Below are 24361 nucleotides of genomic sequence, written 5' to 3'. Positions count from 1 at the left end.
GCCACTGGTTCTGTGATTTAGGAAGCTGTGGTTATAAGGACAAGATGTTTTAATTTATTAAATATTAGAATCATCTTGCAACGTATTTCAGAGAAATTAAATAGTACCGTATTGTGAAACTTGTTACAAGATTCACATTACATTTTTAAATACCTGAATTAAGGAGATAGGGCTGAGACTCCAGGGAAAGCAAGATGGTTAGAGTTTGGAGAGTACCAGCGAAGAGAGATCTGCATAGAGAGTGAACTCCAGAACTATATAGAGAATCTCTCTTGGGTATTATACACAGAGCACTCATCAGAGCATGTATGTGAGGAAACTACCAAGGCTGAGAAAATAAGTCCCGAAAGGATCCAGGAAACAGTACCCAGAGCTCACACAGGACTAGGAATGGTACCTGTTCCCACCAACAAGATTGCGAAAACCTTAAAATCCACAGGACATTGGATAAGGTGTGCGTAAAGGCACTTCTTCTGCAGTAGGGCATCATCAGCCTAGGGTAAATGCTGCTGTAGTCCTGACTGACACATCTTAAAAGCAAAGCCCAAAAGGATTAAATCTTTTTAAGTAACTCAACTATATCCCGAAGAGAGAAAAAATATTTATAAGAATGTAAAAATACCGAGCACCCAACAAGGGTAAAATTCACAGTATCTAGCACCCAATAAAAGATTATCATGCTTGCCAAGAAGTATGGAAATATGACACATAATGAGAAAAATCAATCATTAAAACTAGAAGTGGTACAGACATTAGAATTAGCAGACAAACACATTAAAAAATTATTATGTTTGTGTTCCATATATTCAAAAGCCTAGAAGAAAATTAAACATGTTAAGTGGAGGTATGGAAGATGTAAAAAAATCTGTCCTCTGGAAATGAAAAGTTGAATGTCTGAGATGAAAAATACACTGGATGGAATTAATAGCAGATTAGACAATAGCAGAAAACAAGACACAGAAATGAGCAAAGAACAGTGACCTGAGGAGCAGCTTCAAGGTGGCCTGAAGTATGTGTGATTGGATTGCTCAAATGAGAGAGAAGGGTGAACAGAGAAAAAATATATGAAGAAATAGTGGCCACAAATTTTCCAAATTTAATGAAATCTAGAAAGCCAGATCCAGGTATCTCAATGAATTCCTGAACACACAAAAAAATGTTTTAAGAATACAAGTCATGCAACTTATATTCCCTCTTACTACAGTGGAATTAAAATGAAATTCAAAAACAGAACGCTGGCAAACCTACAAATATTTGGAAAATAAAGAACTTCTCAATAACACATGGATCAGGAAAATACTAAGAGGGAAATTAGGAAGTATTTTAATTGAATGAAAATGAAAACAGTACATATCAACATTTGTGTGATTAAAAAACATTGTGGGATGCCAGTAAGAGAATAATTTATAGAATTAAACTATATTAGAGAAAGGAGAAAGTTCTCAAATCAATGACCTCAGCCAGGTTTCATGTTAAGAAAATAAAGAGGGTTCAATAAAATTGAAACCAAATTAAGCAGTAGAAGGGGAATAATAAAAAACAGAATACAAATCGATAGAAAAAATTTGAGAAATTAAATTAAGATCTAGTTTTTTAAGAAGGTCAATAAAAATGATAAACCACTAACCCGACTGATCAAAATAAAATAAGACAAGATACATGAACATTGTTAGGACTGAGAGAGGGGACATCACTATAAATTCTACAAATATTAAAAGAATTTTAAGGCAATATCATGAACAATAAATTTGACAACTTAAATGGACAAAACTTGCGAGAGACAAACAAACTCATCCAAGGGGAAATAGTCGGAATATCCCTATAGCTATTAAAGAAATTGAATTATAGTGAAATACTTTCCCACAAAGAAAACTCTAGGTCCAAATGGCTTTATTGGTGAATTCTATAGGAGGAAATAATAGGAATTCTACAGAAACACTTCCAGATAAATAAAGAGGACAGAATGCTTCCCCAGCTCATTCTATGAAGCTGGCATTACCAAAGCCAGACAAGGACATGGAAGAAAGAAAACTTTAGATTGACATTCTTCATAAATTGGTATAAAATTCTTTTTTAAAATTTAGCAAGTGGAACTCAACTATGTATAAAAAAGATTATGACCAAGTAGAGTTTGTCCTGGGAATGCAAAATTGGTTTAAAATTTGAAATCAATCAAACATTTGTAAGTCACATATTAACAGACTGAAAAATAAAAATTGCATGATCACATCAGTATACACAGCAAAGTATGTGACAAAATCCAGTATCATTTAATGAAAGATACAAATTTTAAAAATGTTATTTGGGGACAAATTTGTGGTAAAATTTTAAAGAAAAGCAAGAAAATGATACAGTACAAAATTCAGGATTGTGGTTACCTCTGAGTAAGGAGGGAAAGGAATGAAATTGAGTAAACTTATATTCTTTTCTCAAACCCATTGGTTGATACACAGTGTTTGCTTTACTTTTGTCTGTTATATCTTACACATATGTTATAAATATTTTAATGTTTCAATACTTTGTAGCAGCAGTTTTTAAGGTTAGTGCGTTTTCTTTTTGTTTCTGTCTGAAATGGTGATGTAAAAAAAAGACATCTATTTACTCTATTTACAGCTTTGAAAACTCATAACATTTGTGTACTGAAAGAAGTACCTCTGTACCAAGTATTCAGTATTGTTGTTAATGTAATGTGATATTTTCTGTACACAGAATGAGTTGCTCTTTCAAGTGTCATTACCATATGGGGAACAACAGTGAGATGGGTGCCAGCAAGCCCAAAAGTAAATTCATAAACACTAATAACCTACTTATTAGAGATACACAGTGAGTTGTGACTAGACTACCAATTATATTTTTTTCTACAGTTCACTACTCAAAATATAAGTGAGTTTATATTTGTAACGAACAGTTCTACCATGTTGTGGTCTTTATTTAGACCTATCCCAGGTTCGAATTCCAGTCACCTTCTTCCAGTCACCCTTTCCTTGCCAGGAGAGTATCTGCAAATTGCACCACAAGAATTTTACTAGGTTTATACACATTTTTGTTACAACATTCATAGAACCATATGTATGCCACAATGAATATCTTTCACATTCATTGGTCTAGAACATTTTGCTGAATGGATGTATCCAAATTGCTGCTTCCTTTCTTTACTCATTCAAATGTTGCATTCATTCACTCAGCAAACATTAATGAGTACTTACGAGGGGGTGGGCATGATTCCAGGCTAACAAGGAAAAACAAGACATATCCCTTCCTTAAGGTGCTCATGTTTAATGTGAAACAGACCCATACACAAATAATTGAGATATTTACAAATTACTTTGGTCCTGAAGCTCAGCCTGGAGACATGAGAAGATGACCTGGAGAAGATGACATTTGAATGGGGTCTTAAAGCATGTTTGCCTAGCAGGAGAATGGATGAATTTTCATTGTAAGTCAGAAGAAATTCCATGTGCTATGTGTATACTATTGTACAGATGCATGAAGTTGCACGGTCTGTTCAAAAACATACTTCTGATGTGATAGAGTGCAGAGCACCTAGCAGAAGTGGTGGTGTGTGAAAGGCAGGTATAATCCATCTTTAAGCACTTGCTTCTGCTAGATTCCAAGATAAGTTTTTATATCCTCTAGGTTGTCTCATACTCTGTGGTAGGGGGCATTATCTACATTTTTACAAATAAGTTCAGTAAGATTGAAAAAGACTAAGTAATTAGTCCATGGTCACACATGGAATTAGTATCAGAATCCAGGTCCCTGTAACAGCTAAGCTTGAGCTCTTTCACTCTTACAATGCTGCTCCCTTGCCATGAACAAAAAGTGTCCCAGGTGTATTGGTTCAAGTACTCAGTCACCAGAAACCTTTATTATTTTTGTGAATCCTCGTGTCTGTGTGACTGTCTACTATATCCCTAACACATATCCTTCTTCCTTTATTATACTATTTATTACATTACATAGTATCAATACATTATTTATTTGTATCTCCTCATTAAACCCCAGGCTTGAGTGTCTGATTCTTTTCAGAAAGAAAGTGCTTATTGAGTAGATTCAAGACAAATGAATCAATGAATTTATGAAGGCATGTTTTGGGTTTTCCAATGCTTTTTAATGAGATAAAGACAATAGTATAAGAACATAAGGAAAGTATTGGATTTTCCTAACTTTAGATTGAAGCTCTCCTAAGATTCATGGAGAAAGAAAGGGAATTCCCTGGCAGTCTAGTGGTTAGGACTCTGTGCTTCCACTGCAAGGGGCCCAGGTTCGATCCCTGGTCTGGGAACTAAGATGCTGCGTGGCCAAAAAAAAAAAAAAAGGAATTCTGAGGATATCACTGAAAAGCTGTGAACATATGAATAGTTGGATAATGATGAGGTAATGGGTCCCTCATTTTTGTCCTGTGGCAGCCTGGCTGGAAGATGCTCTGTAACATTAGAAGAAAACTTCAGCTGTTCTGATTAGCGTATTGTCAGAGCAGCAACACGTCCAGGGATGAACAGGGTGCTTTGGGGGAGATGGTGAGATAAACATTTATGTCATTATATTGTACTGATCACCTAGCCCCTTTTTCAGCAAAAGCCTTATTTTGTTTTTGTATTTCGCTTTTTTTCCAAGAGATGGAAGAATTTTTCAACACATAAGAATTTATAGCGCTGAAAACTCAAAAAGTCTCCCTAAGGAGTAGCAGTATGCCAAATAGTCACTGACATAAGAAAACACTATAAATTAATGCAGTAATAGTTCATGGTTGCTAAGGCAGGAACTTAATTTACAACTTGAAACAGGTTTGTGTTCCTTAGAAATTCTGGAAATCAATCAGTGGTATGGAAACTGATCTGCTAAAAGAGAAGAAAATTGATTCTTACTATTGGCAAGTACATCAATTTTTTTTAAATTCTGAAGGAACAACTTTTAGAAACAAGTTTATTAAGCATTAAGGAATTATTTGATATTTAGTTTCCTAGTAAACTATCCAAAGAGAAGTGTTTATGGCCTCATTAGAAGATAGATTTTTATTGTGCCAATCATCATCTTCAAAACTGCAGTCTCTATCATGCCAAAGACAGGAAAATCAGAAGTTAAATGAGATAGAGCTGTCTATGTGAAAGACCAGCATTGCATCATGTTTTAGAATGCTGCTTTGCATCCGAGTATCTCAATATGAAGTAGTGGGAATCTGAACACATTTGCATATTCCCCATTCGTGACGTAGTGTTGGCATTCTCAAAAAGAATAACTACCTGGTGGCAATTTTTATCTGAAGAGATTTGTGCATGTTAGCAATATACCATCTTCTGTCAGCATAAGAAGAGCCTATGGGGCCCATTAACTCACCAAATCTGCCACTGTTCTTCAAAGTTTTATTAAGCAAGTGAAGTCCCTAATAATCACTTGTAAAATTCATATCAAATGCTATCAATAAGCAAGGGGATTATTTTCCCCCAGTGAGAATGCATTTGAAGAGTATAAGAAGGCTTGACAAAAGAATGAAACCTTTAAGTGATCACTATATTAATATAAATATATCCTACCAGGAAGCCAATATATGTAAGTAGTATATGCACTTTAATGTCTGCCACTAATAAGTTCTCGGAGTACCATATTTTTCACAGATTTTCTTCCCGTATTTTCTTTCTTTATGGTTTCTCTCAACTCTAACAATGAACCTCGTTGAAATTAAGCCAAAAGACACTGTGTGTTTATCCACACCTTTTAAAAAGTTTCCACTAGTGTTGGGTAGTTCGTAGACCTTTGATTAACTTCAAAGGTCTATAACCAAAATAACTGGAAACATAGGCCCACAGGGTGCTGTGTTTCCTGAGCAAGTTTTCCTGAACCAGAGGACGAAGCAGGAAATTAACAAACATCCAAACCAAAGAGTGTCCTCCTTACGAAAAACCTTATAGTAATTAAATCAAATAGTGTCCATTGATCTTGAGTTGAATGCCAGGAAGCAGGAGCTTAATAGAAATCCCATTATCTAAATAAATCTAGAGAAATCTCAGGAGGGACAAGTCCACAGTGCCCTCTAAGAATGTAATAAAAAATGTCTGTGAATTTCATCTTCAGAAGGACTCAACATTTCCCTAATACCTCTTCAATTACTATAATAACTCTTTAAAGTAATCAAGAGCAAATAGTACCAATCTTTGGAAACTGAAGGATAAGAAAGGGAATATAATATGCTCTAGAAACTGGAAGGAAGGAAGGAAGGAAGGAAAGAAGGTAGGTAGGTAGGTAGGTAGTGAAGGGAAGAGGGAAGGAAGGGAGGGGGGAGGGAGGGAGGAAGGAAGGAAAGAAGGTAGGTAGGTAGGTAGGGAAGGGAAGAGGGAAGGAAGGGAGGGGGTAGGGAGGGAGGGAGGAGGAAAGGGGAGAGGGAGGGAGAGGTGGGGAGAAGAAAGAAAGGAAGAGAAAACAATCTGTCATTAGAACCAGAACAAGAAATTTTGGTTCCTGCTCCATCAACCCTCTCTTACTTGACACTTTTGGTACCTTACTTACCATTTTGGAATGATAGACCTTTCTCACACCGGGCTCACTCATTTTCAACCTCTTGTAAATAAGCTCTTTGTTTAAAATGACATAGCTATCGTATTAATATTGCTACTGTTGCAACTGCTGTGCTATCTAAATAATATGCAGGAAATGACTAGACTTAAGCTCCAGCCCTGAGAGGAAACTTTATAGTAGCTTTAAGGTAATGTGAGTTATAAAAGAAGTTGAGTATTAATTATAACACTTGTCATATTTTTAAAAAGCTTGGTGGTGTGTATAATTTTACCTCATTTTCTCACTTGCTACTGTTATTTAAATCACTTCCCAGCACTAAGCATGTGCATAAAAGATGATTGTTCCCAATTTAACCTTTTAAGTAAAATGTATTCTATTAATTAAGTCATTACAGTTCCCTCTATTTTCTATGATGTTTATTCATTTATCTTCTGTCCTCAAGATAGACATCTGTGTCAGTGAATATTTTGGAGAAAGACCCCTAATTTTTATGCCCATCACCCATTTGGATGTTCTACACTGTTTATTGTAATAGTTTGGTAGTGTTCTAAAGAATTTCAAATTGTCAATTAAAATAATTAGTATTCCTACTAAAAATAGTAGATAATATTCAGCCAAAAGGTTAAGTTACCATGTTCAACCTAACATGGCAAGGGAATTTGTAGTACTTAAATTGACTTAGATTTAATGGGATAACTTATGTCTGTTAAAAAAAAAAAAAAAGACAAAAACAAAAAATAAGATCCTACCCTTGTGTGAATTCCTTTTTCAGAATAACTGCACAAAATAAAATCATGTATGTAGTCTGAATACCATATTTCCTTTGCCTTTCTTCCACTACAAGATGAACTGGGAGCCATGTAAACCGGGAGGTAAAACCTGCTGTGGGTATTGGATTATCCATGAGATAGCAATTGAAAGTACCTTGTGCCCTGCCTATTCCTTTATAATCCTAGGCAAGTGAAATCATAAGCACCACCGCCATCATTAAATTCACAACCTTTACCGCTCTCAGTTTCCATTTATCAAAAGTTTTCATTTATTGAGAAACATGTACCTGGAACTGTGCTAAGTGCTTTTTAAAATTTATTTCATTCAGTTCTCACAACTCCTTGTACAGTGTTTGTATCTCATTTTTCACATGGGGAAACTAAGGTTTAAAGGAGCTTAGTAACTTGCCTGATAAATCTTGAATTCAATCCACATCTGTCCCATTATTAGCTATCATGTTATTCTGTAACATCTAATGTAAATTAACTCTATTTAGTTTATCATTAATGATCTAATAACTAATATTTATTAAGCACTTACTATGTGATCTTCTAAGTATTTTGCATAAACTTACACAAATAATCTTCACTCTAAACCTACGGGGAAAGCAGTATCAACCTCATTTTATATATGATGAGATTGAGGCACAGAAAGTTAAAGTAAATTGCAGGTAACCAGTAAGTATCTAAGTCAAGATTTTAACTCAGACAGATGATTTCTTATCTGTGTAATGGGGATGAATTATTTCAGCTTGAACCTATTAGAACTGTAGATTTCTGAACATGTTAAACAAATTTATAGCTAACACTTGTTCGTATTGGTCAACATAGAAAGATTTCTATTAATAACATATTCAAATTAAAAGGGTAATAGTGTTCTAACATACGGGTGTTTGTCAAGTGTTTTCTTACATTTAATTCATGTTATCAATAATCTGAAAAATATAACAACTCTTCTATGATTCATCACAAGTATAGTAGAGTGATTAAAAGTGCCATGTTTAAGCTCTGGCTCCTCCACTTACAAGATATGCTGCAGTTTCTTTATCTGTAAAGATAATAATAGCTATCTTTACAGGTTACTGTGAGCATTAAATGAATTAATAGCTATAAAGAGTATAGGGTAGAACTTGTATATTACAAGTGCTCAGTATTAGCTTCTAGTATTATCTTTTTAGTCACCATCATTGTTTTCCAATGTTTTTTCATTTGTACTATAGATTCCACTGTATATTTTTTCAGACCTGGGAAAGACAGAATTTGGCCCACAATTGGAGGCTGATACATATGGATTGACATCTCCAACTGGAAACACGAAGAAAAGTCCAACAAGATTTTTAAGCAGTTAATACCAGGAAAATCACAAACATGTAGTGCTCTTGTCTAGAAAATAAAGAAATAGCTTAGGAAAGGAGTGCTAGGTGGGTGTGGGAAGACTTAGGAAGATTTTTGTATAATAACTGGGTCAGTGAAATATGACTGAATGTTGTAGGTAAAGGAAGGAGGAGCTTATTACTCTGAGACCAATCTCATATTTGGGAAAATGGAAGAGGTCCTCCTTGTTGGCAGAGTTCCACTCACCTTGCTTCTACCCTTGAGCCACCAGAGTTTTAGAGACTAATGTAGACAATGACATATGGTGAATATTTTTTTTATTTTAACATCTTTATTGGAGTATAATAGCTTTACAATGGTATGTTAGTTTCAGCTTCACAACAAAATGAATCAGTTATATGTATATGGTGAATATTGCACAGCTGTTGTTGAATATTGAAGTGATAATCCATGCAGAGTTGCTTAAGGTTTTAGAACTTGACCTCTTTGTTCATGAGAGATATTGGTTAGTAGCTTTCATATAACGTCTTTGCTTGATATTAACATCAAGGTAATGGTAGCCTCATAGAATGAGTTGGGAAATATTCCCTCCTCTAAATTTTCTGAAAGAATTTCTGTAGAACTGGTATTATTTCTTCCTTAAATGTTTGGTAGAATTCATCAGGAAATCAGCTGGGTTTAGAGTTTTCTTTCTGGGAAAGTTTTTAACTTTCAATACAAATCGATTAAAAAACAAACTATAGGGCTGTTAGATTATCTCTTTCTTCCTATATAAGCCTTGGTAATTTGTGGCTTTCAAAATCATATCCATTTCATCAGAGCTGTGTTCATCTAAAATTTTATCCACTGCTGAAGCAAGATTCTTCTTCCTATTCTAATGGATGCCCCTGAATTTTGAAGTTTTTCACTCTGGGTATTGGGAATAGGAACTTTATTCCCAACCTTGTGTAAACTTTGGACGCTGTGCTCTTTCCCCTTTGGGGCGGTTCTGTCCCAGGTCTTGGGTAGTTTCCTCACATGCATGTGATCATCAGCAATTAATTAAATACCTGAGGGGATCCTTTGCAGATCTCAGAAAGATTTCTGTATACCTCTCTTCTCTCGAATTCTCTGACCTAAACTCTGCTTTGGTTTCCCTGGGCCTCCAGCTTCATGTCCTCAGGCTGGAATATCCCTGGGCTCTGCCCGTGTTCCCCTTCCTGCACCACAACCTGGAAACTTTCTCTAGACAGTAAGCTGGAGCAATGGCAGGAGTCACCCTACCTGTTTTCCACCTCTCAAGGGTCACTGTCCTCTGTTGCCTGATGTCTGATCTCTTGAATGCCATTGTTTCGTGTTTTGTCTATTTTAGAAATTTTTTTTCAGGAGGAATTGTAAGTTTGTTCCCTTTTGCTCCATTTTGTCCAGATATAGAAGTCTGATCCTTGGGGATTAGATATATTGCTGTCATGCTCAAAGAGTTTTATTATATATTATACAGCTCTAGATTCTTGAGTTTTTCTGTTTTTTTGGATACAGAAACAACAGCCCAGTTAAAATAACTGAAAGTATTAGAATTTTTTTTTTTTTTTTTTTTTTTTTTTGCGGTACGCGGGTCTCTCCCGTTGCGGAGCACAGGCTCTGGATGCACAGGCTCAGCGGCCATGGCTCACGGGCCCAGCCATTCCGCGGCATGTGGGATCCTCCCAGACTGGGGCATGAACCCATGTCCCCTGCATCAGCAGGCAGACTCCCAACCACTGCGCCACCAGGGAAGCCCTAGAAATTTTTAAAAGAATGAAATTCTATTCACAGAAGGTTTAATGTACATATATTTCTTCATAACTGTCTTTAAATTAATAGAATTGAGGTGCCCCAGGCAGGCTGGGGAAGATGTTTTCTCAAATCTTTGCCAGTAAAAGATTTCACTTATTACAAATCTATATTAATTTATTGTTCGAAAAATGGCTGATTTACAAGCAGGTCTGATCCTTGTCTCTTTAATTTCTTTGCAGTGCCAGATGAAAGCAAAGTCCATTCATTGGCTGGACACAAATCGGGTAAGAAATTCCTTGTAACTGACTTTATATTCTCCTTCCTGGAAATCTCTGGCTGTGTTTGAGTAGCAGATGGAAGCTGTTTCCATCCACTCATCACTTAAAGACTTGCTAATTAATACACGAGATGTCTCCGACTTCCACAAAGGTGAATTATTGCTTGGCCATGTGTTGTATAGTGGCATAATGTATGCTGACTGAAATGTTTGAGAAGGAGGAAGAAAGGTTTCCAAAAAAATAATTATAAAACCCCAAATCTTTAACCTGTATGCCAGCTGAACACTTAGAATAACAAAAAATTACAAAGAAAACCCAAGAAAGTTTGAAATTATTTTCCATGATGACTCTCACATTAAAGTGACAGGACAAAGAATTCCAGAAAAAGAAAAACGTGGCCATTTCTTCCTTCTCAAAAAAGAATCATTTTTTTGCCTGTCATCACAGGGGATTGGGCCTGAGATGACTGTATTCTCTTTCTTTAGACTCATGAATGAGCTCCCTGGAGGTGCCCTAGGAAGTCCACCAGGACTCTGAGGGTCTCTAGGCTCTTTCTCTGTTTTGTGTGATATACCTTCAGGTCTAAAATCCAAGCTTTTCCTTCATTGCCAAATGACCTACCTTCTGTTCCTTTGCCCTTTCTTCAGCATCATTTATTCACATTAGTTGAAAACACTTAAAGCTACTAAGCTAGTAAATACAGCAATAATCCTTTTCTCGTAAGGGTGCATTATTTGGGGGGAAAACTATCCATTTTACTCTTAGAAATGCCACTCCAAACAACAGGAGGGTTATGATTTGTTGGCAGCCCTTCGTTTCTGAAACAAAGAAGTCGTTCCCATCACCAAGCATCTCCTGTGTTTATGGGCCAATTATGTTCTCAGCAGTAAGTGGCCTTGATGCCTCATTACTTCCATCATGTTCCAGGACAAGATTATGATTTTTTTTCCTTTTCTTCTTTCTCCAGATTCACTAGTGATAACAGCAGGGAAGGTCTAGTTCACAACTCTTAGATGTTTTCTTTTCTGCCCCTCCTAATAAAAAGCCTAAGAGGTTAGATCACTGTGAAAGAAAAGATTTCTGAGGGAGTGATAAATTGCCACACGCTGCTTGTTCCCATGCCTGGTACTTCTTGTCCTTAGCTCTCTTACACATATTAATACTTGAAGATAAAAACCTATTTACATACTGGGATGGGCTTCAAGGTAAGAAGTAGAAACATTTTTTTTAGAATGTGTATCAATTTGGTTTTTGAAAACAAATAATAAACTTTCTGGCTTTTTCTGGGAAATCGAATCTCACTCTAATCTTACTTCATTTCCAAACAAATTACTGTTAGCCAGTAAGCAAAAATTATTGTCACTCTTTTTAAAGGCAAACATTATCTTGGTATATTGGTATAGTATTTTAGGTAAATTTTAATGATATGTTTTTATGTAGTGTGAAATAAAGATATTAGGAAAGAAGTACTCTAAACATAAAAATTGAAATAATCTTCCAAATTAAAAGAAAAATGTTAAAAATGGCATAATTTTAAAGCTGTCAGGTTAACTGTAAGGTTCACATGGCAGAGTTATTTTAGCTGGTAATAGAAATAATACTAATGGTCTTCATATCCCATGAATCAAACTGTTGAAATACATCAGATGTTTTAAATAAGATTTTTGTTACTAATGAACTATTATTACAATATTCACTATTCTTATATTTTAAGTACTTTTATATTCTATCACAACATCATCAAGTTTTTCATTGGCTTTTTGTGGAACCGGGGCAAACGCTGAAAACAGCCAGAAAGTTGATAACTTTGGAGCCAAAGTGGCATACGATAAAACACAGTGAAGAGGGCTAACCAGTCACCTCAAATTGTGAGCTCTAGACTTAAATGAGAGCACTCTATAAAACGTTAGAGACAGTACTGAGAAAATAAAAAGCAGCATGAAAGAAAAAGATGCTATTAAGGTCTTGAATTATAATGCTCCTCAAGAACCCATCCCTCCCATGAAGTGCAGCTCCTTGTGTGGGCTACACTGGGTAGAGCATTTTCCCATTAGGCTTTGGTAGTGAGGACAGTGAAAGAGAATTAAGGGTCCTTTTGATTCTGGCAACCTGTTCAGTCATTTTTAACATTCACCTAATATAGAACTATAGTCTCCATCTGCTACAGTCTAGACCACTAAGCAAGTGCCAGTTTGGATTGTAATGTGCAGCGTGCCCTGATCATTCGTACTTATCTCGCCAATGTCAGCTTCTTTTTTGTTTCACCTTTCTCTTCCCCAAATCCTTTCTCCAGAATTTTCAGGTGAAAAAGTGGTATCTCTTTTGCTAAGAAGAAAGTGTATCTCCCTCTGTCTCTTTTTAATCATGGAAATGTGGGCCCCTTTCCCACTATCCAAGACCATCAGGAAGTTAAATTAAATTTTATGTGCTGACCTAAATCTATCATCCATCCTCTTATTTAGGATGATATTCAACATTTTAATAAATTCATCTGAGTTAAAATTTCTTCTGAGTCAGCTACTTAGTGTGTAGAGAGCCATTTCATGCCAAGTTCCATCTGTTGGTCTGGCTTGGGTACTTCCCAAATTTGTGACAATATTTTTGGCACCATTTCCTTGGCTTATTCTTTAAATGGTTGATTCCTCAGAGCTCAGATCAAATCAAAGTCTTAGGTAAGATAAATCTTTCTAACATTTTTGGCCCAAAATGTAGTATTCCCTCACCTCTGCTGGAATCAGTCCAGTATTCTTGAGATTTCTCTAATAATCTATCTCACGGGCTACGCCTGGCAGTACATTGCATCTCATACCTTGGCAAGGAAAATGGCAGGCTGGTACTCCTGTTTAGAATCTTATGGGGTCCTCTTCCACATATAAGAGGTATTAATGTTTATGGGATGGTGAGACCGATCAAAGAGAAGTTAGGAGCAAAATGCTTTTTGTTTGGCTCCTTTAAAAAAAAAAATCATAAGTTTCAGAGAGCCTTGAAAAACCAAAAAACTGTCTTTCACCTTTTTCCCTAACCATCTCACTAATTGAATTCTGACAAAACTCAAATCCTAGCAATGCACAGGGGAAATAACTTCAGCAAAATGTATATTTTAAACAATAAAACCATTTTTTAAAATGACAAATATTCTGAGGAAACATTAGAATCCAGAGAAAAATGACATCAGATTTGTCATAGCCTTTTTTTTTTACATTATGCTTTAATTTTAGCTATACACAGACTCATAAAGTATGTCCAAGAAGGAGTCCTTTTTTTCCCTATGTACTGAACTGACACTTAAGCCAATAGTTTAATGCCCCTCAGCATTCAGACAGAAAGGACTTATAAATTTGACTTTTTTAAAACATGCCGTCATATTTTTTTGTTTTGATTTATTGCTTATTATGGTTTTAATATGTATTGACTGTCTACAGAGATCTTTGCTGACCCAGCTCTTTAAGATGATGCAGTACTGAAGAAAGCGGATGATGAGTCCTTCTTTATGAGCTCTGACATATTAATTAGCAAAATGGACTAGAAAGCTTTCCTATTTCTACTTAAATTTCTTATAGTCTCAAACACCTGTCTATATAACTGTAAAACAGGCAAGTCTGTAAAAGTAATGGTTGGCAGTAAGTCCAGACCTTTTCTGAGACGAGTTTATCAATTAATGAGCAAGTATCCATTAACAATCTAGGGGGACATCTCTCCAGCTGAGGTGCCTTGCAGCCACTAAGTACGGTTGGTATCTCAACACATTTTGCTAATGAAGAAGCTGAAGCTCAAGGCATAAGTCCTTGTTCTCCCAGTTGATAACTCTTAGGGTTAGGATAGAAACCCAGATGCGATGTGGCAGAGCCAATGAATTTGGACACTTTATATTCCACCAGCATGTGCCTAGCATCTCACAATCTCAGGAACTGAGAAGAATGTAGGAGTAAGACACAGTCTAGTTGGAAGGCATGACACACATATCAAGATATTCTATAAATCATTACTTACCTTTTATAACCTCAACTAGCTAAACCAGGAACACAGTAGGTGTAATTTCTCTATGGTAATTCAGTGAGCAGGAGAAGAACATCAAATCTGATCATTTGTGCCTTTGTTTCTCTGCATGCATGTGCACGTGAATGTGTGGGCCAAGAGATGTATGAAAAAAATATGCATGTGATGTACACGTATTATACATAAGTTATAGGAAATGTGCATGTGATACGTGTCTTACAGCAAAGGCTGAGAGCTTAGTATGCAAGTTGCTGACTTGACAGAACATACATTCTGCTTTAAGTGCATTGTGTGTAGGGACTTCCCGGGCAGTCCAGTGGTTAAGACTCTGCGCTCCTAATGCCGGGGGCACAGGTTCGATCCCTGGTCGGGGAACAAGATTCTGCATGCTACACGGCGCCGCCAAATAAATAAATAAAGAGATGCATTGTGTGTAAACGTCAAATCTAGAATGTTCGAATGTAGCTAAAGAAATTGCTGAATCTTTGCAAAAGAAAAGGTAAAACATAAGGTGATTTGATAGTCACTTTAAGAGTAATGGGTTATTAAATGACATTTTATAACTTTTGTTGAGTCTTAGTGTTCCATACTTTTATAGAATATCTAAGTTAAAATATGCATTTAATTTTTGGAGCACCAACCATGATCACTTTTCATATCTGAGTCTTCTAATTGAATTACTGTTTTTTAGGACTTTTCATTGTTATTGTTGATGAGGAACTAAAATCATAGAGTAAGTGGGTAGTGGATTTGAACTCTGTTTCTTTCCTCATCAGTTGGTTAAGGTAATACTGCACGGTTATCTATTTGGACAAATATTTTTATTGGGTATTTTCTAAGCTTCTGTCATGTGTTATGTTGGATAACTATAGCTTTAGACACAAAAAAAGTATGCATTTCCCACATGCTTCAGCCTTGATTTACATTTCCATGGGATTCAGGATGTTTTCATTAGAAAAAAATTAATGATACATCTAGGATTCTTTCTATAGAAACTTGATTATGAAGCAACCTTAGTGTCTCCTATATTGCAAAATGTTAGTGATTAAGCTATCCTCTAAATTTCAAAGAATCAAATCAAATTAGAAAGAAATATAAGTTTATTTACTATTCAAATGTGGTGTAGGTGTGTGCATTTCTAAATTTCGTGAGTAAATAGATACTACATTTTTTTATAAATCAACTTTCAAAGTTATTTCTGTTCCACTCATGTCTATTAAATACCCACTCTGTAACAGGTATTAAGTTTTAAGCGCTGGAGATACAAAGTGACATGTGTCAGAAAGGAAGTGCTTCCATAGCAGCATCTGAAAGATAAATAGAAGTTTGAGGAATAGAAAAGGTCACTGAGCTAACACTTTCCAGGCACATGGAAAGTTGTGAAAACATGAAACTTCATGGTGTGTTCCAGAAACTGTAAACAATTCGACATGGCAGGAGTGCAAAGGGGAGAGTGACATGCTAGGAGGTTAAGCAAGAAGGCAGAGATTAGATCATGGGGAACGCCTACCAAATGAAAGAATGTGAATTTTATCCTACAGGCTCAGAGAATCTAAACAGATTAAAGGAGGGGAGTGGTCAGTTTTATAGTCTAGTGATACCACTCTGGTTGTGGGGACTTGAAAGGATTTTTTTTTTTTAAGGCAAGAATAGTTAAAAGACCACTGCAATAGTCCAGATAAGAGATGATGTGGGCATAAATTTAAGTGATGAAATTAAGGAAAGAAAAGTATGAAGTATTTAGAGAATAAAGCCTTCAATTTTGTTGTTTGTTTGTTTTTTAATCAAACTTAGTGGGTAAATGAGAGAGAAGATCCAATTTGATTATCAGTGTATCAGTCAACTCTTGCTATAACCATGCTACGTAAAAAAACCAACAGTTAACACTTATTTTTTGATCACGTATCTTCAGGTGGGCTGGGACTTGCCGATCTCAGAAGTGTTTGGCCAGGCTTGGCTCTAACCTGTAGTTCAGGTCCAGGTTTTCTGCCTGTGTCTCTTATCCTCCTTGGGCCAATGGTTTCTTGAGGCAAGTACCTTTGATAACAACAGTGATAAGATGAAAATAGAGTAGGCAGAGAGGGAACCCATAAGCTATGTGGCAGTGTTCATGTATTAATGATGTGAGAGTGAAGGTGATAGAAGGAATGATAAGAGGAGTAGAAGGAAGTTGGCAGGATAGCGTTAGCTCTGAAAGAGTCAGGATTTTATATAAGGGTAGAGAAACAATGTACCTGAACTTGGAAATGTGAAATAAGGAGATAGCTGAGCCCCCTCCCAACCCTGGGAAAGAAGAGCTTCAAATGAGAGGGCTGCAGGAGAAGCAGATTTCTTGGTGGAGAGCTAGATTTCAATGAAGGCTAAAAGGAAGGGGAATTTTCAGAGAAGGGTTTGGAAGTGAACAGCATTGTGTCAACCATGGGAGGATAGTGGAGATTCGAGGAGGCAAGGTGGAGGATTCTGGGCTGGAGGGCAGAGTGGGACGGTGAGTCACAGGGGGATGGACAGAGTGGTGTAAGGCTACAGCACAGGAAGGAGTAGATGACCAAAGGGCTCACATCTTGGGAGATGACTAAGGGTGTCAGGAGTGATGCACCTGGTTTGTTTAGATGGCTTTGCAGTTGCCAAGAGAATCAATTCTCACTCTTTGGTAAATAGAAAAAAGGCTTGGGCCAGTTATGACTCAGTGGTGGCCTGGATGAATTATTTTTTGTAAAGAGATCCTATCTCTGAAGGATGAGGAGATGAAGATTTTCCAGGAGGAAACGGTCCCAAGGTTACAAGTTTTGAGAAGATGCTTAAATTTTACTGGGTTTGGAAACCGAGAAATGGCCATGGGTAATCATTTCTGCTGGACAGGAAACAGAAGAGCAGGATCAAAAGGAAGTGGCTTGAGGAGGAATGGGAGGTGGAAACAAGGATAGATGATCTTTCCAGAAGCTTAATATTAAGAGAAGAAAAGAGAGATGTATGTAGAGAAGAGAAGTTGTCTTTTGTTGTTGGTGGTATTCTATTTCATGTTAATGAGAAACACAGGACCAAGTTTGTTGACTGAGAAGAAAGAGACATTTGTAAGAGAATGAAGAACGAGGAAAGAGGACATTTTTAAAGGGATATGATTAAGAGTATAGTTTTATAGCAGTTGGCTTTGAAGAGGATGAGCCAAGATTGAAGGGAAAGTGGCAGGGCTGCATGTAGTACAGATAAATTTGTAGGTAGAGGGGGTAAGAAATTAAGGATGTTAATGGTCTCAATTTTCTTGATGATGTCAAAGTCTGTACATAATGGCATTGTACGGTTGGTCAATAGGCTGGTCAAGAAAATAAGAAACACTATAGATAATAGGTAGCCCATGTTGGGATGTGTTTAAGTCATTGAAGCAAAATTGGATGGGATACTACGAAACAATATATTTACACCTGCACATGCACATATTCACTGCATTCAAGGGTTGAGTTGCACATGAGTTACAGTTTTCCCCTGAACAAAATGTTCTTATCTTTTGCAGTTATATTTTCAGTTCTCTATTTATGGTGAAATTATAGAAAGTTAGGACTAAGTGGATAGTTATATATGTCTGATACAACCAACTTATTTTAAAGAGTAGATTGATACCTAGACAGGGAAAATCACCCCCCACCAAAGGCCCAGCTGGTCAGACCTGTTGACTTCTACTTCAGCAACCTCTTGCTTTGTGAATTCAAACACCATTGCTACCAATTTTGCCTGATTTAATAACCTAAACTGTCATTAAAATGCTCAAAATTTCCCCAAACCCAGCATGGATAACAGAAAGAATAATTTAGCACAGCTCTGGTCTTTTGTCTTTTCAGCTTCTCTCATTGAAACCCACCAGAATTGAATAAGCTTCTATATACAAAAAGTATGTACTTTGTTCAAAGTTTATTACAGACTTTGTCACAAAGTCTGTATCTGTTTATGGTTGCTGTTCGTTATAGTTTATATTTTTATTATGGTGTTTATTTTTCCCCTACATATAAATGTACAGGACAGATTATTCTGTTCTGAGCTCCAATAGACATTTGTTGATATGGTGTATTCAGTACATACTTTTCCCCTATGCCCTTATATATTGATATTGATATTACAAATTTCTCAGCAATGAAATTTTTTATTATCCTGTCTCATAATTCAGAACTCAACAGCTTATCTTTGGAGATAAAATTTACTGTGCTTAAGTGTGCATTGATTTAGAAAATGCATAGTTTCTAAAGTTTTAACTGTTTGAACAAATTAAAAGTAATTTTATAAAGAGACGAGCCTATTTCTATATATGTCAAATTCTTCAAATGTGGCCGAACTCTCTCAAACTTCACCATCCATGGGGAATATGTGTCTTGTACATTTGGAAAACAGTGGTTTGGAACTGACAATTCTAATAGCGTTTCTAAATGCCAGAGTGAACATCTACAGTGAAAAATCTTATTAAATGACTGCATGATGGTTGATAAGTACAAAGTGAATGTTTGACATTAAAACTTTTCTGTAGGCTGAGCTATCTGTACTCAGCTTTGGACTCGCTGTGCAACTGGAGAGGGACAACAGTAGGAGCCACAGAAAACAGCGAGTGACTTAAAAGTTACACAGAAACGCCATCATCAGTCAGCATATTATTGTATGGACTTGAAGGTGTCATGGGTAAAAACAAATTACATTCTCAAAAGCATGATAACTATAAATGTTAAGCTGTGAGCACCAATTCTGTCCTCTTTCCTTTGTATTTAGCATTAGGATCTCCTAAGTAAACTTCTTGCAATGAAACTATTTCAGTAAAATTGTTGGACTCTATACCTACTAGCTTTTTTTTTTTTTAATTTATTTATTTTTGGTTGCGTTGGGTCTTAGTTGCTATGCCCGGGCTTTCTCTAGTTGCGGCGAGCGGGGGCTACTCTTCGTTGCGGTGCGCAGGCTTCTCATTGCGGTGGCTTCTCTTTTTGCGGAGCAAGGGCTCTAGATGCTCAGGCTCAGTAGTTGTGGCTCATGGGCTTACTTGCTCTGCGGCATGTGGGATCTTCCTGGACCAGGACTCGAACCCGTGTCCCCAGCATTGGCAGGCGGATTCTTAACCACTGCACCACCAGGGAAGCCCCCTACTAGCTTTAAATGATGGCAGCCCTATATCAAGAGTAGATTTGGCAGGGGCTACAAAGCTTTTCGGTTCCCATGTAATTATTTTAGAAAGGTTTACATTGACACCTGGAATTTTAAATCACTCTTTTAAGGAAAGTATTTTATGTGTAAATGTGTTGTGGAGAGAAAAAAACGGAGACACTCTGATTCCAATGACCCAGAGAGCTTATAGCTCCCTGCTTGCAGGACCTTTTATTTTAAACTTCTACGGATAATCTAGTTGCCAGTGTTAAGTGATTGGCTGTTTAGACATTCCAGCAGTGTTTTACTTCTGAACTTTTCTCACCAAAATATCAGCCGACATATGATGTTGGAAGGACAAGTTTGGAATATTACTCAGCCATAAAAAGAAACGAAATTGAGCTATTTGTAATGAGGTGAATGGACCTAGAGTCTGTCATACAGAGTGAAGTAAGTCAGAAAGAGAAAAACAAATACCGTATGCTAACACATATGTATGGAATTTAAGAAAAAAAATGTCATGAAGAACCTAGGGGTAAGATAGGAATAAAGACACAGACCTACTAGAGAATGGACTTGAGGATATGGGGAGGGGGAAGGGTGAGCTGTGACAAAGCGAGAGAGTGGCATGGACATATATACACTACCAAACGTAAAATAGATAGCTAGTGGGAAGCAGCCGCATAGCACAGGGAGATCAGCTCAGTGCTTTGTGACCACCTAGAGGGGTGGGATAGGGAGGGTGGGAGGGAGGGAGATGCAAGAGGGAAGAGATATGGGAACATATGTATATGTATAACATTCACTTTGTTATAAAGCAGAAACTAACACACCATTGTAAAGCTATTATACTCCAATAAAGACGTAAAAAAAACAAACAAAAAAAAACCCCAGCCTGAGACACCTGAAGATCAGCGTTTACATAATGAATGCCCTATCTGTGTTGAATAACATAAAATATGTGAAAGCATAAATTTTGTTTGTTTAATATCTGATAAAGGTATAACAATGCCAACTAATGGTGAGAAATATTTTAGAATATATTGGCTTTGATAATGTCGGTGTGACTTTACACAACTTGTGTATGTGTACACACGTATGAGTTCCATAAGTGAATGCTGGGTTGAGGCGGGGGAAGCATTAAAAGACTAGTATATTTCAAGAAAGGTTTTGCCTACTTAAAAAAATGTTCATTTGTTCCTGTGTTTAGGCTCTTATCGACAGGGATAAATTTCAGTACCTTTAACAAGTCATACCATGCCCTCTGTCACCTTGTCTTGATCTGCCCTTGCAGCCTGTCTCATGTCACTGTCGCCCTCCACCCCACCCCATCCCCGCCTCATCACACTTGTTCCCAATTCACAGAGCTACTCACCACTGCTGTCTGACCGTATCTTATTCTTTCATGCCTCAGAGCCCCAGCGGAACTCTTTGAAGGCCCACCTCCCTGAAAAACCCTCCCCAGCTTCCTCAGACCAAGGTCTCCTCTGGTATCTAGCCTTGTTTAACTTCAGGTGTCTCCAGGCTCTGGTTTTATACTTTTTAACTTCTCTCACCCTTTCCTGCCCTAGCTCACACTTCTGCTCTAGAGCCAGTTAGCCCCCAAGGACCCGCACAGGCTGCTTCTCAAATCTCCTTTGATCAATAGTCTTGACTCCCTTAGACCATTAATAATCCCAAGGCCTACCTTTTCCTCATATAGGCAGGAGAACTCTGTTATCTACTGAATGAAAGGGCAGGAACCAGTGTTAACTCTTTTATTAAACCAGTATTTATTGAATGCTTACTGTGTGCCGGACCCTGGACCAGGTACCACAAATACAAGGTTGTGTGGACTGTGGATTCTGCCCCTAAGGTATTCACAGTTCAGTAGCAACAGTAGGAATGCAAACACTGAAACTACCATGTGCTTATACAAAAATGCAAATACATAGAAAAAGTTAACAGTGGCTGCCTTACTTAGAGGAAGAAGATGAGGTTGGGGGTCAAGGGGGACTTTTGCTTTATCTGTAGTATTTGAATTTTTATGTTGAGACGATATTTATGTGCAGTTTGAGTAATGAAAAACTTTATGGGTTTAAAAAAGTAAAAACTTTTCAAACATACTAAAATTTCACATGCTGAATCTAATCATTGAAATGTTGTACACGTGAGATGATTTAGCCTGGGGACTGGCGCAGCATATGCACAGAAGAACCACAGGAAAAGGGATAGTTTCTGGGAAGGAGATGAGAGGCTGAATCCCAGAGTCACGCTGGGAACCTATTTGGGGCCCAAAAGTATTTCGGGAGGAAGGGAATAGAGAGAGGCTTAACCATGAGATACCTCATTTATGGGTTGCTGGAAAATGTGCCAATGAAAAACATATTTGGGGAATGTTAAACTCCCCTGTCAATTTTTGGTATCCTAGAGGGCAGGAACGTAGTCTTTGAAATTTATTCAGTAAGGCACCCACGTCATGCTTTTTAGAGGTTCATGGTGCCCAACTGTGTCCAATAAAAGCAGAATTATAATGAGAGCTTGTGATGAATATGTAAAAGTTAAAGAGAAAACTTAAAGCAACCTAGATTACTTCTTCTTGCTAAAATAAGCAAATGCAAATTCATTAACACTCTGTTGATAATTAAAAACCACACACACACACAAAACCACTTACAAATTCCACCCCATCAAAATAGAACAAAGCTGTTGAAAGTAACCTTTTGAATAAAAACCCTTTTATTAACTAATCCTTTTTTTGTAAATGTGCATGCCTTTTCAACCAGGAAAACAACAACTGCAAAGAAAGAGGGAGAAAAAAAGCAGATAGTTTTGTGAAGTATCATGATATTGCCATCCGGGAGTTGTCAGAGGTATTTAGAAATGTTGGTGTCAAACTGGTGATGGAGGCTTTTTACTTGTTATGCTCAGAGAAAATGTTACTATCGGTTGGTCTAGTGACCTAGCGGTTGATGAACTATTTTAAGTGATTTATATGGACAAACACTTCTTCTTTTTCAAAAGTATGCATCTATATTGACGTGTATTAGTAAAGTACTATTTTTCTATTTATAACAGGGCTACATTTTTAAAACTAAAATATTAGTGGAAAAAGTATGAGATTTTAAATAATATTAGGAAATAACAGTATAAAATGATTTGTGAACCTGACAAATTATCCTGAAGTCCTATGACACAGTTTGCTGAGGTCTGGGAAACAGTGATGAATTCTGTACGTTTCCATCAGCATGTCCATCGTTTCCATCATTGTGCTTTTTTGCAAAGCTCAGAAGATCTTGGTTTGAGAAAAGTACGTGCACCCTGAGGCCTTGGGCTATATAATACTCACTGTCTGGGCCCCATTTTCTGTCCATGGACTGATGCCTTCAATTCTGGTTGAACACTGGCTCCTTCAGCAAAGAAATGTCCAAATCTTCAACTGTTTCTTACTATGAGTTTCTCTCCATCAAGTTTAACTTGAGTTATATTTTGAAGTACATGCCTCTAACAGGCCATCTTCATCAGAGAAGGAAACATAACAGATACCATGGTGCCCTTCTGTGTGAGCCTGGAAAAGCAGTCTCTTACAAATGCAGAGTCAGTCTTCATTTTTTCACCTTTCTTTACCTACCCCATTAATCCAGTAGGAAATCAGGTTTGTCCCACAGGAACACAACCCAAAGCTTTCCTGCCTACCCTTGCCCATGCCACCATCACCTCATACCTTCAGTAGCCTCCTAACTCCCATACTCTCTGCCATTCCATTCTCCCCACAAGAGCCAAAGGGATCTCTGGCAAACATGACACAAATCATGTCCTCAAATGCTTACAATCCTCCGGTGGCTTCCCACCATTCATAGAAAATAATCCACATTTCTGACCACAAGCCCCAAGGCCAGCCTCATCTCCCTGCTTGCCTTGCTGACTTTGTTCCCACTGCGCCTCTCCTTCAGGACACTTGGCCCGGGTTACCTGCTTTCTGTGTTCAGCAGGCCAACTTGTTCTCTTCTGGGGCCCTTTGCACATGCCTTCCCTCTGCTCAGAATGATCTCCCTCACCTTCACGTGGCTGACTCCTTCTGATTCAGTTCTTAGGTCAAGTGTTCTTTCTTTAGATATACCTTCCCTGACCACCCCATCTAAAAGAGGCAGAATAAGTCAGTTTCTGTCACTTAGTCTGTTCACTTCCCAGTAGCACTTATCACAGTCTGTGGTGTGTGTGTGTGTACGTGTGTGTGTTTAACATACTGTCTCCTCACCTACAGAACGTGAGCTGCACACAGGCAGAGACCTTGGGCCCCAGTGCAGGAGCAGTATCTGGCACGGAGTAGGCATCCTTTGCTCAGTATTTGCTAAGTCTTTTGCTTGTATGTCTTTTTGCATATTTTTACTTTCAAACTCCCCATGTCTTTATGTTTTATATGTGTGTCTTGCCTTACAATTTTTTTGTGTGTGTGTTCGTTCTGACAATCTGAATTGTAACTGGAAATTTGGCACATTTGCACGTATTGAGATTACTAGCATATTTAGATTTACGTTTATCATATTATTTTATACATGAGTCACTTCTTGTCCTCTTAGAATGAATTCCTGTTTCATTTGGGGTTTTTTTTGTTTTCTTGTT

General features: G+C 37.2%; 1 protein-coding gene across 1 annotated transcript in view; it reads left to right on the top strand.

Moving 5' to 3' along the window:
* Positions 1 to 24361, top strand: part of PARD3B (par-3 family cell polarity regulator beta) — a 1041103-nt gene that overhangs the window by 638917 nt on the left and 377825 nt on the right. Inside the window, exon 16 of the mRNA XM_067740882.1 lies at positions 10613 to 10657. Coding sequence (XP_067596983.1) covers positions 10613 to 10657 — 45 coding nt within the window. The remainder of the gene's footprint in view (positions 1 to 10612; positions 10658 to 24361) is intronic.

The sequence above is a fragment of the Pseudorca crassidens genome, chromosome 6 (assembly GCF_039906515.1).
Source record: "Pseudorca crassidens isolate mPseCra1 chromosome 6, mPseCra1.hap1, whole genome shotgun sequence".
NCBI lineage: Eukaryota > Metazoa > Chordata > Mammalia > Artiodactyla > Delphinidae > Pseudorca > Pseudorca crassidens.
Note: the sequence above shows the minus strand (reverse complement) of the source record. Positions and strands in the feature narration are given on the sequence as shown.